The sequence below is a fragment of the Microtus pennsylvanicus genome, chromosome 22 (assembly GCF_037038515.1).
Source record: "Microtus pennsylvanicus isolate mMicPen1 chromosome 22, mMicPen1.hap1, whole genome shotgun sequence".
In the NCBI taxonomy this organism is placed as follows: domain Eukaryota; kingdom Metazoa; phylum Chordata; class Mammalia; order Rodentia; family Cricetidae; genus Microtus; species Microtus pennsylvanicus.
Window position 1 is genome coordinate 801371 of NC_134600.1, and position 19869 is coordinate 821239.

General features: G+C 48.3%; 1 protein-coding gene across 1 annotated transcript in view; it reads right to left on the minus strand.

The window, feature by feature from the left end:
• Cdk15 (cyclin dependent kinase 15) overlaps positions 1-19869 on the minus strand; it is a 77584-nt gene that overhangs the window by 14955 nt on the left and 42760 nt on the right. The window contains exons 11-12 of the mRNA XM_075956266.1: positions 8565-8613; positions 4310-4449 (exon numbers count right to left, since the gene is read on the minus strand). Of these exons, the coding sequence (XP_075812381.1) occupies positions 4310-4449; positions 8565-8613 (189 nt within the window). The remainder of the gene's footprint in view (positions 1-4309; positions 4450-8564; positions 8614-19869) is intronic.

Consider the following 19869-nt stretch of genomic DNA (forward strand, 5'->3'; position numbering starts at 1 on the left):
AGAGGGAGAGGGAGAGAGAGAAAGGGAGAGAGGGAGAGAGAGAGGGAAAAAGAGGGAGAGAGAGAGAGGGAAAGAGAGGGAGAGAGGGAGAGGGAAAGGGAGAGAGAGGGGAGAGAGAGAGAGAGAGAGAGAGAGAGAGAGAGAGAGAGAGAGAGAGAGAGAACCTTTGATGTCTTGATGATCAAGAGCCCTGGCTTAAGGACCAGACTCTTAAATCATGTGGCATTTACTGGCCCAGATAAAAAACTCTCTTATGGATCAGCGTGTGTACTAAGAATGGCGGGCTTCCAAAATCAGCCTTCACTTTTTTTAAGGGTAATGTTTGGAAGGCTTCCTGTAAGAATGGACAGATGGAGTATTTCTAGAAGGAGCAGCTTAATGGTTTTCTACCCCTCCACCCCCAAATCACTAACTGGTGTTCCTTCCCCAGAGCCCAAGTTCACGCTGAGGGCAAAGGGAATTAAGCAAAGAGGCTGAACCTGCAGCTAAGATTAGAGAACTGCCAAGGGCCTAATTTTAGGTCCTCGCTGCCCCAGCTGACGGCCTGCGCTGCTGGCTTGGCCATGGGGACCACAAGCACGGCCATGAGCTGGTGCCGGCTGGGGAGAACTGCTCCCCGGCCATCTGCAGAAGCAATTAGCTTGCCGATGGGTGTGTTTTGAGAGAGGGACTACCAATAATTTCTCCTTCAACAAATGTTTCTTCAGGTGTTCAAGAGTCAAGGAGGGACTTGGCAGACGTTCCCACAGGCTCAACCTTCTCACATTGACACTCCCCACCCCCACCCCCTTAGCAGGGATCTCCACCTGGGAGCTAATCCTGGAATTCCTGGGTTTCCATGACAAATCACCTTAGATCCGTTTCCTAGGACTCTAAACCTACTGCCACAACCCAGGGAAAGTGTGGCTGGAGCCCCGGCTTGATGAAAATCGGCATAGATTGATGGGGAGAGGCCTTTGATTTTGTGGGGAGTTTCACAGGAACCTTCTGTGGGGATTTGGGCTGTCCTCTGAGCTCCACTTCCAGGTTTCATGCTTAATTGTCTTCTTCAGAGGCCAGACAATAAGAGCTGGCATCTTCCAGATCAAAGAGGAGACAGAATATATTGTAAAGTCACAACTCTCTTATCCTGTGACCAGAATAGAAGCAGAATAGACTGATGTAAATATAAGTCCCTAAACAAGTCCATGCTGAAATGCTTCCAGAGAGCAAAGTCTCTCTAATTTCAACACAGCAATTCTTCTCACACACCGCTCTGAAGAACGCATCTTATTTTCCGCACATTTCTCGTGCCTGCAGCAGCCCATCCCAGCAAAGGAGAATTTTCTGTCCCTGCAGGTTGGGAGCTGGGCTTCTCCGCTGGGATTCTGTCTGCAGAGCGGGCTGTTAACAATGGCTCTTTGCCAGGGGCAATGAAAAAGCAGGCTGAGGCGGTGCCTTGCCCAGGGGACGCAGCCCTTAGTGAAGGGTGCCCCATAGTCAGGGCCACTGCGGTGAAAGGACACAGATTGCTTGGGGGCTTCTATCCATTCTCCTCTCCAATTTCCCAGTTCCTTTGCTCTTCCCGCCTGCTTGCCTCACATCCTAATGTCGATCTGTCTGTATTTCTACACCTGCTCTAAGCACACATAAACACGCGCGTGCGCGCGCACACACACACACACACACACACACACACACACACACACACGCACACGCACTCGTGCGCGGTGGCACCCCTCTTCCCTGTCTCTTGGTGCTGGCCCTTTCATCTTCTCCCTCAGGGATTCGAGATGTCGCTGCAGGAAGTGCTTGTCCACCGAGGCAGCAGCCAGCAGAGCCCCGTGGCTTTGACAAACCTCATTTAATTGGGAGGAAGCCAGGAGAATTTGAAAGAACTGAAACATCCACGAAGCTCCTTTTATCAGGCATAATTTAAACTCTGCATGGAAAAACCCCTGTATGTATAAAGAAAAGTCAACTTCCCTCCTGCTGGGAGCACTCCTCATCTCCCCCAGCACAGGCAGGCTCCCGCAAGATTCTATCTTTTCATTTTTCTCAAAGTGTCAGAGTAGATCTGGGCTCTGCGGCAGGGTGAACAGAGAAGGAATACAGATTGTTCTTTCTCGCCCTTGTGGATGCGTGCATGCGCGTGTGCGCGCACACACACACAGACACACACACACACTCACACACACAGACACACACACAGATACACACACAGACACACTCACACACACAGACACACACACAGACACACTCACACACACAGACACACACACAGACACACACACACACTCACACACACAGACACACACACAGACACACACACACAGACACACACACACACACACTCACACACAGACACACACACAGACACAGACACACACACAGACACACACACAGACACACACACAGACACACACACACAGACACAGACACACACAGACACACACACACAGACACAGACACACACAGACACACACAGACACAGACACACACACACACACACACACAGACATCTTTAGATAGTGTGTGCTCCAGAGTCTGTTGGTTGATAACTTTGCTTCAGATTTCTGGGGAGAATCAAAACCCAAGTTCCTAGGGACATACCAGTTTGGAGAGTGATGGCTGCTTCTTCACTAAAAAGCTGGTGCCCGTAAAGGCTTGAAGACGCCAGCCGTTCTCCAGTGCCCAGAATAATAGACTCCACAGGAAGCTAACAGGGAACATTTCTTTAAGGAGAGAGATGGGAGTGGGTGTGTGCGTGGCCGAACACGCACACGTATGAGTTAGGCATTGAGAAGGAAGGACTGTAGGCCCAGATTGGAAACAGGGGGGCAGAACAGGTCAGGCGGCGTGGACACGTGGGGCATAGGTGCCAGGAAAGTGGTGGGTGCTGTGGGCCTCCTAAAATGCCCTTTGTCTGACCCTTTTCTCAGCCTCCTTGCAAAACCTTCCGCAGATTCACCGCCAGTCCTGTCCGCTTCTCGTGAATTATCCTCGTTTCTCCAGAGTCGCCTCCAGCACAGACAGCCCCTACACATCTGTGGCGTATTACAGCAGATCTGAGCTGTTCTGATATGATTTGTGCTAATACGTGTACAGGGTACCCCATTTCCTCTTCACCACCTTCTCTTCCTCCCACTCCGTAAGATCCTCCGGGCCAAGGACAAGCCTCTTGTTTTCCTCAACTTTTTTTTTTATAGCAATTCATGTGTTCTTGACACTTAACGGCAGCTTAATAAATTCTAATGGCTGCCTCTCCTTACAGGGTTAAGTAAGATATTAACCTCGCCTGCATGGTGATGGTTATTTTTAGAGATCTTAAGTGACTTTAATAGTAAAATTCCTCAATAATCTCCAACTAAGAAATTTGTGCTGTTTCACAACAATGTCTAAGATCCCGGGAAGCTGCATTTACGAAGCCTGGCAGTTGGGCCAGGCTGTACCCATCTATGCCTCTGGGCCATTAGCTCTGCACCCCAGTGCACCCCATCCCCACCCTCACCCCACTTCCACCCCAGCCCCCTCTTCCCAGCCTGACCCTCAGGCCTTCCGCTCAGCTTTCTTTTCTTTGGCTTAGGACTTCAAACGACAGTTTTCCATTGAATGTGGATATTTTCAAAGAAACCTCACCTAAGGATACTCTTCCCCAGCCGGCCCTAAACAGCCCAGGCCTTGACCGCACACCACCCACATCCTCCTCCTGGCCCTTCCTGGCCACATTCTGAGAAACTCAAGTAGAGCTCCTGCCATGTGACCCCCTGGGCAGATTTCAGATTTGGAAGATGACTTCAGGCGCAGGCGGCCAAGGCTGGTTTCAGGGTAACCGGTGTTTGCAGTGGGCGCCTAGCCCTTCCCCCAGCGCCCAACCTCCCAGCTTCCTTCTGCGGCATCGCGTTACCAATCAAGAAGGGCCCATCTCTCCTTCCTGACATATCCATGTCACCTCTCATCTTACTCTCTGGAAGGGAGAAGCAGCTTGTTAGAAACTTTGGTTTGGCTTCTCCTGGCAGATGCTCACTGAAGCAAACACCTCAGAGGCAACTTTCATCTCTGCCAGCTTCCAAGCAGAAGCTTGCGTGTGGGAACGGTTTGCATCACTGCAAGGAGGTCCCTGACACCTTTCTCCACCCGTGCTTCTGGGTTTTAGAGACTCTTACTCGAAGCTCAGTGCAGACTGGGGGCCCCTTGCTTCTTGCTCTCTGGAAAGCAAATTAACCTCTGACTTCACTTCTGCTTTGCAAACTCTATGATTCTCCAGCGTTGGGGAAAAACATGTCAGATGAGGTTTGATGCCGATGCGGGAGCACACGCACGCACTTACCATCAGGAAGCTGGTACAGCTGGGATGGCAGGACACGGAAATAATCATGCGTGAGGGCTTCCTGTGCCGAGACACGGTCCCTAGGGAAGCCTTTTAGCATCTGGGAGGCCAGGTCTTCAGCTTCAGGAACTCCACTCAGCCTAGAAAAGTAAGAAGGAAGAATCGGAGTTTCTTCAAAGGCTGCTGTTTGGGGGTAGGGGAGAGGATAAAAACTGTAGACTAAGTGACAAGGCCACTAGGAGGAAGGGAGACAATGTCAGCCTTCGCCTCCACCGTGTCACTGGGCTTATGCGCACGAAGGACACAGATTGGTGATTGCCGAGACAAACACCATGAAGGCTTCTTCTTGGAGGGGGACTATAGCTCCGACCAAGCAGAAAGGCCTAGTTGGCTGAATGTTCCAGGCTCTGGATACCAAAGACAGGAAGCATGGAGTTCTGGGGTGAGGGTAGGGGCGGGACAATCTGGAGATTGTCTTATTAACAGTCTTATTACCCGGGATTCTGAAGCTCAGCCCCAGGGTTATCAGATAAGACGTTTCCTTGATTCCCCTTGAGCTGGGCAGTGGCAATAATCAAGCACCCAAGTTTTGCAGAAGTGATTCATCCTCAAGATGAGCGACTGCGTTTACTGGGCAGCTCTCGTGTGTGAACAGACGGCTCTGGGTGGCACGAGGCAAAACTGACCCCTAGCAGAGTGCAGACACTCCCAGAGCTGTCACACACAGGCATAGATACAACAGTGAAGGAAAGGCGTCCTCTAGTCTGCAGGTTTGAGTTCTGGGCGTCAGAAGGCCTGGCCTTGGGGAGATGACTCGGTAACGGAGGAGAAGCCTGCACCACTGGCTCGGTACCCTCACCGAGTGGACTCTGGGGAGCCCTTTGTTTTTTCTACCACGTGAAGAGGCATGCCAAGGAGGCATGAAGAACGGAGCCCTCATCAGACGTTAAATCTGCTGGTGCCCTCGTCTCAGACTTCCCGGCCTCTGGAATGTTCTTGTTGGTTATAAATTATCCAAAGTATTTTGTCATCCCAGGCTGAATTATCCATCTAAACTACTGTTTATTCTAACAGCCTTCATCCCTGACCTGGAACAGGAGGATGTGGTTGGGACTGGAGCCCGACCTTCTGCGTTGAGTTGCACGGCCACAAATGAGTCAGTCAAGCAAAACCTAGAGGGGTTTGCTTGATGTCAAAGCCACACATCAGCATGGAGGAAGGAGGAGCGTGTGCCCTCTTGGACAGGCATGTTACAGGGATGCTGGAGCGCCTGTCCCGTGGTTGTGGTTTGCCTAATTTTTGCAAGAGATTTGCATAAGAAACGTCCAGGTGTCTGATTTCTACAGCATAAATCTGTTTCTGCAAATGGGTTATTGGTCTTTAAGTCCACAGACAAGATAAAGAAATTTGGAAATCCCAGGGTGGTGGGCATGAAGGAGAACCGGTAGGTCCACATGCTCTGCCCAGGCTTGACAGTAGCTACTGACCCATCACGCAACACACACAATACATGGTTCTTCTCAGAGGAGTGAGACAAGGTTTAGTTGCCTAGCACACCCCGCCTCTGTGTCTAAGGCTCTCCTGCGCCCCTTGTTGCTACTGACCCTCACAGTAGGTGATGAGACTGCCTACCATAAGCTCATCTGGGTACCGTGCTTCCCCTACATCCATAGAGAGGGGAAAGTGTAAGGCTAGAGGGGCCACTTCTCTAACACTCTCTCTTGAGGATGCGGTAGACACCCACAGTAAGAAACATCCGTCAGCAGGAAGAAACAATCATTCAGAAAGCTGTCCTAGCCTTGTCTGTCAATCACAGCAAAGCAATTGCCATTGAACCCCACAGCAAGGTCCGTTTCTAGCCCCCTGCACAATTCCATCCCACCTCTGTAGGAACTGTACAGAAAGGCTGGAGATACCTCAGCTCTTCCAGATTCGCCAGACTTGCGCCTGAGTCTGTTGAAACCCTGTACAGCCGATGGATCCTAGTTCCTCCACTTGCCTTCTGGCTGGCCCTGGGCCAGGTAACCTAGTTTCTCTAAGCCTCAGTTCCTTCCTATTTGTCACCAGAATGTCACATTAAGAAGGAATGTACTATGTAGCCCCCAGAAGCATATGGTGGGCACCTACCCGACATAACGTCCGTTCTCCACAGAGCTAGGGATTCTCTCATGTGCTAACACAGGCCAGCACTGTCCAGTAGAATTTTCCACAACAATGGAAATCATTTATTTTTACTCAGTCCGATACGGTAGTTACTGTCCCTACGTGGTTACTGAGCCCTAGGAATATGGGTAGTGTCATTGAACAACTGAACTTTACGTTCAGTTTGGAGCAGTTTCTGTCTGAGAGCCGTGTATGGCTCATGGCGACTGGATTGGCAATGCTCCAGGTATTACTTCTTGCTCCAGGAACCAAGCAGAGAAAAGGCAAGTCTGAGCAAAGGCCAGAAGCGCAGGAATGGGCAGAGACAGTAGGTGACTTGTGGCCAGGAGGGTCAAGTGACACAGAGAATTCTTGTCCTGCTCAGAGCTAAAAGAAAGAGACGGGAAGGATATTTGGCAGTGGCAACAGCAGCAGCGTAGGGTATTAAGCCGCTTTGTGGTTTGGAGTATTGTGGAAGGGAGAGGAGCTATGGAGCAGCATGGAGATCCACGTATCTCTAGGCTAGGGCTAGGGTGCCCAACGCGTCCACAAGAGGATGGCTGTACTTTCTTTTGTTAGTGTCTTAGCAAGATTAAGTTGATTTCAATCTCAAAGTTGAGACTATGAAAAATGGCCCTGCCCTGCTTAGGAAACGGAGCTGACCCAACTCCTACTTAAGGTCTCAAAAACACATTGTTGATATTCTAGGGACTCCAAGGAGCCCTCAAGGTTAGGCCGAAATTCCTGCCAGCTTTGACATAGTTTCTGAAATGAATACCTTAAAGTCAGTGATACCTAAATCTAAAAAAATGAAATAAAAAATAGCGTGTTTTTATCTGCCAACGCCACTCAGTTAAATGGCTTTCAGTAAAGATAACTTGCCTGGGTGGTGGTGGCGCACACCTTTAATCCCAGCACTTGGGAGGCAGAGGCAGGTGGATCTCTGAGTTTGAGCTCAGCCTGGTCTTATAGAGAGAGTTCCAGGATAGCCAGGGCTACACAGAGAAACCTTGATTCAAACAACAACAACAACAACAACAACAAATCAGCAAACAAAAAATTAAAATGTCACTATAACATGATCAATCGACAGTCTGCTGTGTTTGCTCAGCGGTAATTGTGACTGGAGTTTGCACACCCCAAGAGCTGTTATAAACAACAGCTCCTGGGATCATGCCTCGGAAAATAATGGGGTTAAAGGCATTCCGTGCTTTGGACGCAGAACATGTGGGCACCTCGGGGGCCTTGCGTTTCCCAATAAGAGATCCCCTGGTAGTCTGTGGCTCTATGTTTATTTTTGTACCCCGTTTTTCACTTTCAACTTTTAAAAGTAAACAAAAAAATTGTACGTATGGGATAATCAAGCCACATTTGGTTAGATTAAACCACTCTGCATATTCAAAGACCAGCATTCCAGGGTTCAGTTGGGATTTTGGCTGGGAAACTCTGCTCTCCCCACCTGCGAGAGTGTTTTTCTTTGACATCCGAGCTCCTTCCCCCGGCCTCTGATGTTTCCCTTGCTGCCTTTTTTGCCTCCTCACTGAAGCAAAAAAAAGAACAGAGCCTCTGCTAATTACTCTCAGATCAAATAATGCTGGTTATTGTGATTGGTCATTGTCCGAAAACACTGAGTTCTTCTTCGCCCAGAAGCTGCCTGGCTAGTTAGCTAGCTATTCCCAGAATGTCTCTATTATCTGTTTTACTTTGCAAAAGAAACCAGGGATTTGTTGAAAGCTGGTCTGCCCTGGTCTGAGCTGAGACCACGTTGAGAGGGCCTGGGAAAGCATGACCTCCAAGAATCAAGCTCCCCCTCCAATGGCCACTCCGCGATGTTATTTGGTTTCTGTCTGTCAGAGAATAATAAACCCACTAGGTTTTCTTGGAGGCCAACACTCCTGCTCTCGGGGCCTGGGGCATGGCTGAGGGGCACAAAACAATTTTAATGACCAAACTCACTGAAAGTAAAATGGTTCGTAAAGAAAAACCAACACCCTCCCAGGGGGGCTAGCTTTCCTCAGAGGCATCTTTCTGCTGGGGGCTGGTGCTCAGTGCGCTGAGGTACAGGGAAGCCTCTCTCTTCTCTGCATCTAAAGGAAAGAGAGCAGGTGCTTACCTGCTCCACACAATCTGCAGTCTCTGAGGCTTAGGCAGCGGGAACCATTCTGGGGAGCACACAGAGAAGCATTAAAACCGAGAACAACCGGCCAATCGGTTGCCAAAAGTGTTATTAAAATTCCAAATACTCTCCTTGGCTTGGAGTAAAAGAGGGTTCTAGAACCAGGCAAACTCACAACTGACCTTTAAGGTCTCCTCTCGGAACGTTTATGAGTCGCTGAAAGCTACTACTAAACATGAATTTTGTGTTCTCCAGATCCCCGTGTTAAAGTCCTAGGACGTCGTGTGGAAAGAGAGCCCATGTAACATTCTCGCTAGGGTGGGTCCTAATAGAATTATGGTATCCTCATGGAAAGGGAAAAATTGGACGAAGAGAGATCTATTACAGAAGCTGACACGATGCAATATGAGACCGGCTATCTCCAAGCCAAGGGTAGACTCCGGGAGAGGTTCTGCTTCGTCCTTAGAAAGACCTTGCAGACTCCCAGACTGGAGCAGGCAACAAGGCATTTCTGTTATTCGAGGGTCTCAGCCTGTGGTCGTTTAGTATGGCAGCTTTCACAAACCAATGTGGCTAAAACTGACAGTTGAATTAACAGACATATGACATATTGTGTGTAGAGTGTGCGCCAAGTGCTAGAGAATACAAGAAATCAAATGAAACTCCCTTACCCTCCTGGAGCTTACAGTTCACCTCAGAAAATAAAAGGACATGCACATGTACACGCACACGTGCACACAAGTGTGCACACACACATATGCATGCACACACCCACACATGTGCATGCGACACACATATGCACAAACACATACACACAGACACACATGTACACGCATGCACACATATGCACAAAAGCATGCACATGGGGACACACAAGTGCGCATGTACACACACGCTCGCACACAGAGGAAAGCAGTCCAGTCAGCTGGGCATGACGGCTTCACAGCTAGAACACTGGAGAGGATGAAGCAGGAGGATTGCCATGAATTTGAAGGCGGCCTGTGCTACAGAGTGAGTCCGTGTCTCAAACAAACCGAAATGAAATTGGCTACCACCATCACAACAACAACAACAACAAAACATGTAGGTGGGGCAAAGTCTCGAAACTCAAATAAGGGGACTAGAAAGAAGACTCGGTCATTAGGCATGACAACTGATTTTTCCAAGGACCCGCGTTGGACTCCCAAGGCCCCCAGCAGGTGGCTGTCAACCTCCTGTATAACTCAGGGGACCTGATACCTCTGGCCTCTGCAGGCACCTGCAGTCATGTGCACACCCACACATAGATACACACAGACACATAATTAAAAAATAAAAATAACACTTAAAAAAAACCTGAGAATATTTTTTAAGTAAGGGGGGGGATGTATAATTTGATACGCTATTCGTGAGACAATAGAAGCGAATCTCGGCTCAGATAATTCAAAGCCAAGCCGAAGATGCCTCTGTGAGTAAAGGCAAGCCTGACAGCCCATGTTCTATCCAAGGATCATGTCACAGCTGGGTGTGGTGGTGCACATCTGTAATCCCAGCAGCCCTGCGGTGAGATGGAAAGCAGAGACGGGAGAATGGTTTAGAAGCTATCACAGCAGCTAACCTGGGTTATACAAGGCATCAGAAACAGAGAGTCCTCGGCCTAGAAAGGAGGAAAGCCAAACCCACTCCCCCAAAGTTGCCCTTTGACCTCCGCACATGTGCACACACACACACACACACACACACACACACACACACACACACACACGTCTTTGTGAGTCACCCAGTACTGGTGCTGGGCACTGAAGTCCCGAGACACCTAAACACGTGAACGTACACATACCTGCATATACACAAAATAATAAAAGCAAATCTTTAGGGATGGCGGGATGGCTCAGTGGTGAAGCAAGATCCAGACAGCTCATGTGCCTATGCCGCCAGACCAGGGGGTCTAGCGCCCTCTTCTGGTCATCGAAGACACCTGCACCCGTGAGCACATTATTCCCCCCAACAAACACAATTAAAAAGATACAAAATCACATTATTCCCCCAACAAACACACAATTAAAAAAATACAAAATCATATTATTCCCCCAACACAATTTAAAAAATACAATCAAGGGGCTGGAGAGATGGCTCAGTGGTTAAGAGCATTGCCTGCTCTTCCAAAGGTCCTGAGTTCAATTCCCAGCAACCACATGGTGGCTCACAACCATCTGTAAAGAGGTCTAGCACCCTCTTCTGGCCTTCAGGCATACAGACAGAATATTGTATACATAATAAATAAATAAATAAATAAATATTTTAAAAAAATACAATCAACTTTTAAAAAATCTTTTTAAAGCTTTAAAATTCTAATATGCCCAGTAAAAAAAAGAATGGTATTTGGAGCATGATATATTACTTATATTTGGATACACAAATTTCTTTTGCTTTTTGTTCTGGCATTAACATCAACCCCAACTAAAACCAAAACGAAAAGGGAGGTTTTTTTTTTTAATATTTATTTACTTATTATGTATACAATATTCTGTCTGTGTGTATGTCTGCAGGCCAGAAGAGGGCACCAGACCTCATTACAGATGGTTGTGAGCCACCATGTGGTTGCCGGGAATTGAACTCGGGACCTTTGGAAGAGCAGGCAATGCTCTTAACCACTGAGCCATCTCTCCAGCCCGAAAAGGGAGTTTTTAACTTTAGAAATAATTCAAGTTGGCTGAGTTAGCACCTAGCTCTCCTCGCTTCTTGGAGGCAGAGACAGGAGGGTCACCCCAAGTTCAGGGGCTAAACAGGGAGACTCTGTTTCAACAAACAAACAAATAAGAACTAGTAATTCACTTCTCAGTGTGGGCATCTGCCTACGGTCCCTGCACTTGGCAGGCAGGAGCAAGAAGGTGGAGAGTTGTAGGCTGGTTTAAATGGGGCCCAGACAAACAAGCAAACTGAGAAACAGTGATTGACAGCCCTCATGGACGTATGGACCACAAGAGAAACTGGATGATGTCAACTGATGCTTCTCATCACCTCCACCACCAGGTCCAGGGATTGAACTCGGGTTGTTAGTCTTGTACAGCAAGCGGTTTTATCTGCTGAGCCATCCCACTGCCCTAGAAGTTTTTTTATTTTTATTTTATTTTATGTATAGGAGTGTTTTGCCTGCATGTACATATGTGTACTTTGTGTGCGTGACTGGTGCTCACAGAGACCAGAAAAGGGCATCAGATCCCCTGCAAAGGGAGTTACAGACAGTTGTGAGCTGCCATGTGGATGCTGGGACTCTAACCCAGGTCCTTGGAAGAGCAGTGTTCTTAACCTCTGAGCCATCTCTCCTGGTCCAGGTCTATTTCTTTACTGTGTGGCTTAGTAACATGACCACAAAATCCCAGTTCAAATCTCTCTGCCACTCAGGGGCTGTGGGACTTGAGGGTGGGGAGTGGGGATTGCTCAATGTGTCCAGTGAAGCAACAGAAAGTTTCCAGAACTGTAAACGGGAATCATTTTTAGTTTCCGGAAAGATTAGATAAGGCCTCTGGCATGTAATTCAGACTCAAAAAGCTGTTGGTCTCCTTGCCTTTCTTTCCCCTCTTCCTTCGGCTCTTGAACCTTTTGTTCCTTTGGGAGAGGAGTCAGGGTCCAGCAGGGTAGGGTGGCCTTACCTGCAGACCTTATGAAAGGAGGCAGCCTGGCTCCACCCCCTAGAGAGTCTGCTTTAGCAGGCCTGAGACAGGTCACACACTGGTTGGTTGTTGTGCTGCTATTATGTCTTTAATAGGCTCCAGATGTCTCCAGTGAGGCTGATTGGAGCACTGCTGATCTAGCCAAGAAAGCGGGGTCTAGCACTTGCCAGTAACTGGACATGCTTCCCTGAGCTTCACTTCCTCGGCGGCCGCGGCAACTGAGAGAGGCCGTGGTGAGGATTCCGCTAGTCAGGGTACAGCAAGGTTGCAGAAGGCAACCTCACAATCCTGCTTAGAATGTTTCTTTCAAAACAAGAAAGAGAGGTTGTGACCAGGGCAAAAGGGGCTCCCAGGAATTCTAAAACGGATGCCCTTGGACCCCAGGAGGGAGACATTTTGAACTTGAACTCTCTGGTTCTGCACAGATGACATCCTGACTCCTCCCACATCTATTCCGGGGCAACAGAGCAGCCGGGGTCAGCTGGGGAGCTGCTGGGCAGCAAAGCCAAGTCCACGGCCTGTTGACCTACCCTCCCACTTGGACGCTGACGCTCACGTGGTGGATGACCTCGTCTCTCTGCCATTGATTTTTCCCATTAAGTCCCGAGTGATCAATGAGAGAAAGGTTCACAGACACACAGGCATTTTACCATTTCAAGAGGGTCTGTTTCTCTGGCTTCGGTGGCTTCTAAAAATAATAGGTCTAGAGGCAGCAGGCTTCCTTTCTCCTTCCAAAGATGAAGTAAATCATTAGGACAGCTCTTCTGCCACCTCCTTTCTCAGCAGCTTTCTTCAAGAGAGTCAGCTCTTGTTTGAGTTCAGTTGGAATCCAAGGCTCAGGGAAAGCAACGCCTGGTTTCCAAAAAGTGCGCTGGGAAAGTCGAAGGTTTAAGCTTCCAAGTGAAGTTGGATTTCAACGCGGGCGGAGCGGCTGTTTGCTTTCTCATCAATGGTTAATAGAAACTCATTTCACAACCTTTAGTCGCTAGAGATTTGTTGGTTGATCAATTGATAAAACATCGCTTGGATGTTTTGAGCCTCTGCTCAGGGTATAACCTTTTCTGGTTCCTAGAGTCTTGCCGCGGTCGCCCTAAGGTTATCTTAGACTGCAGTCTACTGAACTACACCCCTGGAATTTCCTGAACACAATGCATTCTTGAGATATCACGTATTTATATAGTTGATAATGCTGCTAGCCTGATGTCGCTATCTCAAGTAGCAATGTTCAGAGTGTGCCGTAAAAATCTGTAGTTCTCTCTCCTCCACCTGTCCTGCTCACCCATTCTGGATACCCCCTCCCCCACGTCCTCGGGGGCGGGGGGGGGGGAACTGTAGGTTTTACTCTTCCTCCTGGAGCTGGCATGGAAACTTGCTTAGTGTTTGACCCCAGGACTTTTTATCAGGCTTTGGGGATCTCTGGGAGGAGACACCTTCAAAGGCTCTAAAAGTCAGAGCACACCTGAATGAGGCTCCCAGGCATTTGAGGCTCACACTCCAGTTTGTACGTCTGGCTTGCCATTCACATAACACTGCAACAAAACCTCCTGGGACTGTAAAGTGACCCCACCCTCTGAGGCCTGGTCCTAAGGTGAAGAGGGGGAAGCCAGGCCTGACGCATGGGCTTGGAAACCCATGAAGAAATCCCAGTAGTCAGGACTCTCCCCATTCTTGGGGGTCAGGACCCTGGCTATTGTCTATCCACTCCCACAAACAACAGTTTGAGCTTGATCACACTTCACAGTGTGTGTCGCACTTGATGATGCGGCCTTGGACATTTGCCACTCCCTGGCATTCCCAGCCAGCTATGGTCACGTGACTTCTGTGGCATTGTTATTAATGATTACCTCTTCGTCCTCTCAAGTCCCTCTCAGTTCCCAGAATCCCTTCCCTGTCCTTGGCCTGCTGCTTCTTGTGTGGTAAGGGTCAGCCATGGCGGTCTCTAGGCTTCCCTTAGCTCTTTAAGCGTACCCTGTCCCAATCTGTAGTTCTAGATTGGGGTCTTTCAAGATTGTTTTTAGACATCTGTTCCTCCCTGCCCCCCTTTATCAGCTGTTCCACTGAGAGGGCCTCTCTTTCTCCCACCATTGAGACAGATTTTTTTCCCCTTCACGATTCAAATCTGATTAATTCCAACTTCCTGACTTCCTTCTGGAAGGTCTTCAGAGGCGCCCTCCTCTTCTTATTCCTTGATACCTCTCTAGGGCTGACACCTAATTTGTCTTCTAGGATTTAGAGACCATTGCCTCTGCTCTTACCCACCATGGATTCAATTCTACATTTTGTTTCCCAAGCAATTGTTTTTATAAATTAATCCCTGCTGTATCGACCTTCCTGCTAAGAAACTGCCCTGTGCCCTCTGTTTGTTCACAGACTTAGTGACTGACAGGTACCTCCCAAACGGCCCCATCCACCCTTCAGCCTCCATGGAACCAACATTCTAGACGTTATGCCAACCGGCCGAGTCCATCTGCCTCCTGCTCCCAATGTCTGGAGCTTTGGTCTGGCACATTGGTTCTTGCTCACCTGAAGAAAGCCACTCTCCTCTGTCACCTTTCTGGTGACTACGTCCTTAACTCTTTCTCAGGAAACCATTGTCAGGTACCTCATATTAAGAGTGCCTTTTCTAGAATTCCTAAAGACCCCCAGGTGACCCTGCTGCTGTACGCTCTCCCGTATAACTGGCTCGCTTCCCCATTTCCTGGACGATATTTCTGGAAAGCAAGAATTCACGCTACAGTCGTTGGTGGTTGATTTTTCAGAGCTAAGGCCCACCTTTAATAAATACTTGCTGGATGAATGAGAAAAGTTGGCATTTGGATTACAAAGTGGAAATGAAATAAATGTACCACCTCTTACTTGCAAAACTCCCTTGCGTGTCTAATTTCTGTCTTTTAGGAGATGGTGTTAGGCTAGGAGGGTGGGAAAGGAACCTCTGGTTTGAGCCACTACTATGACATTTAGTGCTTTTGTTTTGGTTTGGTTTTTGTTCTTGCTTTTCGAGACAGGGTTTCTCCGTAGCTTTTTGGTGCCTGTCCTGGAACTAGCTCTTGTAGACCAGGCTGGTCTTGAACTCACAGAGATCCGCCTGCCCCTGCCTCCCGAGTGCTGGGATTAAAGGCGTGCGCCACCACCGCCCGTCAACATTTAGTGCTTTTAAGACCTTTCCTGAAACTGGGAAGGAACAAGCAGGACTTAACTTTGTGTTTTTTTTTTTAACATTTGACAACATTTAACTTCATTAATACAATTAACACAAATTGTAATCTGGGTATGGTGGTATATTCCTGTAATTCTAGCACTTGAGAGGCTGAGGCAGGAGGATTGTGAATTCAAGATCAATCTGGGTTACAGAGTGAGTAGCAAGCTGCCCATGGTTACAGGGCAAGACCCTATTTTGAAAAACAAAATAAATAAAATATTATATACAGACACACACACACTTGCATACACACATGGTTTTATGCTAGAAATATTTTACCTGCTTTAACTTGTAATTTTCCTAACCTTAATTACTTTAAGATCATTTGCCCCCGCTCCATAAAAAAAAGCTAATAATTGCTACCAAATAAATAAAAGATGAGAAAACCAAAAATAAATGTGGAAACTAGAAGAAACTATTAATGAAGATCAAAGTGGGCTGTGTATCTAAATTAATTTCACCGACTGGTGTGGGGGACGGGTTAATAAAGACGTTAATAGAAACTCCCCAGGAGCTTTCTGCAGCACCCCTGAAGTGATATCATGAGTCCAATCCGAGCTCTTAGATCCCGCGAGTGCCTGTGGCTTCATTAGCGGCAGCAAGGGAATGCTGCCGGAGTCCCAAGGAAGGGAACATTCCAGAAGCCAAGCTCAGCTTCAGAAATCAAGGCTGGGTGGAAAGACATCATCAGGAAATGGGCCTGGAAGAGTATGATTAGCTCGTCCCCTGTGAGGGGTACTGTTTAATTAGGGAACAATATTTACAGCTTGTTAATGAATGAGTGTAGGACCAGGACCACCTTGGGGTCCAATGCCTCTGGGAACGCGAGGGGATCCTAGGACAGAGACCTGCCTCTTAAAGCCACAGCTCCCATTGCTCCTCTTTGATAAGGCGGCTTCCTTTACAACTCTCTATTGGTGAACCGTATGAGCCAGTTAAGGGGCAGGAGTAAAAGTCGACTAGAAGCTTGACCTCTGGAAAATTCTAGAGAACTTTCTCTTATGACATATTTGAGCAGAGTAAGCAGCGAAGACGCCAAGACGCCCACATAGCTGGTTGATTTGGTTGCCCTACTGCGTTCCGTGGTGGGAGGATAACAAGGGTTCTCCCCGGGAAAGGCTCCGTGGGCACAGGGTGGTTGGGGTCTGATGGCAATGCCGATGCGGGGAGCAGATGGGTGCGACCTCAACGGGCACTCAGATGCACTTCGGTAGGTGCTTAAAAACGGAGCATTAGCGCTCACGACGTCGGAATCCAGACACCATTCAGGCCCACAGAAGCCAACCCAAAAGTCCAGACGTGGTGCCACGTCGCATGGTGTCTGTACCACGGCGAACCACTGAGCAGCCGAAGCTGGGACAGAGACAATGGGGATGGGCTGGGGATGGGAGTAAGTCTTTTTCTTTTCTGAAAAGTTAGGCTCTTGTGGCAGATGCAGTTCAGCAATCTCTCAGAACCATGCCACAGAAGGGGATGGGGACACAGCAGGATAAGGAGAAAGGGAGCAAAGTTTGGGTGGAGATTCTGTCCTTTCTGACCAGGAAACGCCTCTCTGGGAGAAAATTTCCTTCTTACTACCTTCTCCAAGACCTAGGCAAGCAGCAGCAGAGATTAGCAATTATGTGTAGTGTATATAACATGTACTGCATGGTAAAGACATATCGTCAGGTATGCATGCACATACGTAGATTGCCTGGTACACAGGGAGCATGTTCTAAGAGACAGGGTAGCTTCCATTTTGTGGCTTGGAGAGAGGGAAGTAGATAATTCCCTCTAGATCTCCCAGACAATAAATGGAGGAAGTTGGACTTTCGGTTCAAAGTTAGCCCCTTCCCTCTGAGTTCAGCCACTGACTCTCTCAGCAAACAGCTCAGTGGGGTGGAGCTGACGCCAGAGCAGAGCAGAGGGGCAATGCCAGACTGGGTTCTCGGCAATCTGTCCGCAGTTCTTTGAGTCCAACCCACAACGGCTCTTGATCACCCCGTTTCAGAGCAAGGATCACTTTCAGTCCAGTCTTTGTCTCCCGCGTGACTCCCACAGGGGTTTCAAATGCAGCCGAGTTCTTACACTATCTTTATTTTATTAAATACACTTATGTGTGTATGTGTGTGGGTTTGAAATTATAATATAATGACATCACACTGCCCTTCCCTTTCCTTCCTACAACACTCGCTATGCATTTCCCCTTGCTCTCTCTCTCCATATGTATGTAGATATTTATGTGTGTGTATATATACATAATGTGTATATATACATATACACATATATATGTATGTACACACATATCCTTAAATACACAAATACAGCCTGCTTAGTCCATATAACATCACCTATGTGCATGACCGGCCCTGAGACATATACACACAGGAAACATCTTAAAGTGGTTCTAAAGTCAGGAGAATTCAAAGGCTCCACCGCTTGGCTAGACAAGCTACTATCAGTAATCCGCCTCGGTTATTTCTTGCTTCCACCTAGTGGTCAGAAGTTGCAAAAGCAAGCATACCGAAAACCGACAGGCCTGTAGGCCGGTTTCCCCTCTCGTCCATTGGGCGCAGACTGGGGTGCTTGAGGGCTTTCTGTGGAGGCTGCTTTCTTGCCTTTTGACTTCCCCTGAGTTCCTCCAGTGGAAAAACTCCCCGAATGAGGTGTTCTTTCCTGAGACTGGAAATCAGCGTAATCCCGGATGCTTCCCTGCGGCTGAGCTCACGAGGCCCATCGGGCGGGCTTTCCAGCAGATATCTCTTTAAAAGTCGGAAGCCCTCAGTGGACGCGCCGCTCCCTGTTCTATGGGAACAGGCATCAAAGAGACAGGAGTAAAGTGTTTTGCATGCACATCGGGAACTAATTGCCAATTTGGCAAACGCATTGACTAATGTCACGCACTGTTATTTCTAAATCCTCTCCTGTCCTTGACCCCCAGAATCTAGATGTAAACTTGGAACCATTAGCGGAGAAGGGATAAAGTCTTCTGGTGCCGCAAATGGAATTGAGAGGGATTTAAACTCAGCGCTTTTGAGTGTGCTGAAATGAACTCGGCGGCGCATTAATGCTGGGATTTGAGCTCACGCAGTGTGAGAGCTTTCAAAAACCGTGTTTAAGGAAGCAAACAGAGCCCCGACAGACCTTTTCAGGGGGAGCAAAAGGAGTTGGACGGAACAATCAGTGACACATTAAAAACCACAACTGGGCTGCGATCATGTGGGCCGAAGGGAAAAAAAAGTCCCTCTTTATCACAAGATCTCTGCAGCTAATGAGAGGAGGCCTGGACAGCCTCCAGAGGAGCAAGCCTCCGTTTACGTTAACAGAGCCACGTCTAAATATTTAGTTGGTTCTCTGAAAAGCCCTACGAGATGTTGTAGCAAAACAGATCTCCAAGGTAAGAGCGTGTTGTCTTCTGTTGCCATTGGAAAATACAGACAAAGGGGATTGAGAGAAGAGAAATCAGAAAGCGTTGTGATCAAAGCATTCCCTTTTCTCCAAGAATGAACTGCATTTTAATGCCCTCCAAGAACTTCGGACAAACACAGGGCTGGTTGCTTCCTTGTCTTAACCGAGTCTGTTTCGCTTTCTCTGTAGGTTTTATTCCTATCTGGATGGGGGAAGCCCACACTGTGTGGGTGGGCACAGCCTCTGTTTAGCAGGCTCCGGAATGCCTGAGGTTTCGAGCAAACTGGAAGTGCATTTTCTTGTGAATGAAAGGAGGAGGTGCAAAGGCTTTGTGAAAACACCTACGGGGCCTCTGCTGCTCAAATTCACACTAGCGTCTGTATTAGCAAATCTTAGCCAAGAGGAGCCTCTGGTTTGCTCTCTGCCTCTGGGATCCCCTGGGCCGCAAACCCACCGCATCCCAGATAGTCCATCAGTTTAGACACTGGGGCAGAAGACTCTCCCGTAGGATTCTATCAAGGCTTCGGGATGCTTTAGGAAGAGTCACCAAAATTTCTCCCCTCCCCCACCCCAGGAGGCCAGCAACCCGAACCCGGTCAGTTTGATGAATGTGTCTTGGCTAATTGTGTGAAATATACCAGCCCTTTAGCAAGTGTGACCACTTTATTGTTCAACCAATCACAGGCACCTCGGTTAGCATGTGAAGGGGGGGGGTTGCCTTGCAGAAGGAGGCTGGTGAGTTCTGGTGGCCCAGCCAAAGGCTGAGAGTTTTAGGGGGGCACGGAGCAACACCCACTCCTTTGAGGGGGAACTTACTATGCTCTACTAACCCTGTAAGCCTCATAGTCAAAGCCTTTTCCCCCCTCCCTCTTTTCTCAAGATCTTTCTTCCCCCTTGGTACAAGCAGGCAAGGTGCTGGCTACTCAGCAGATGGGGTTCACGTCCCGGGGTTTTTAATATTTCACTTTTATATTTCTGTTAGAGGGCGATCCCGCTGAGAGTCTGGGAATCCAGGCTCGTCAGAACCCCCTCTCTGACACTTGGATATACAGCTCTGAAAGCC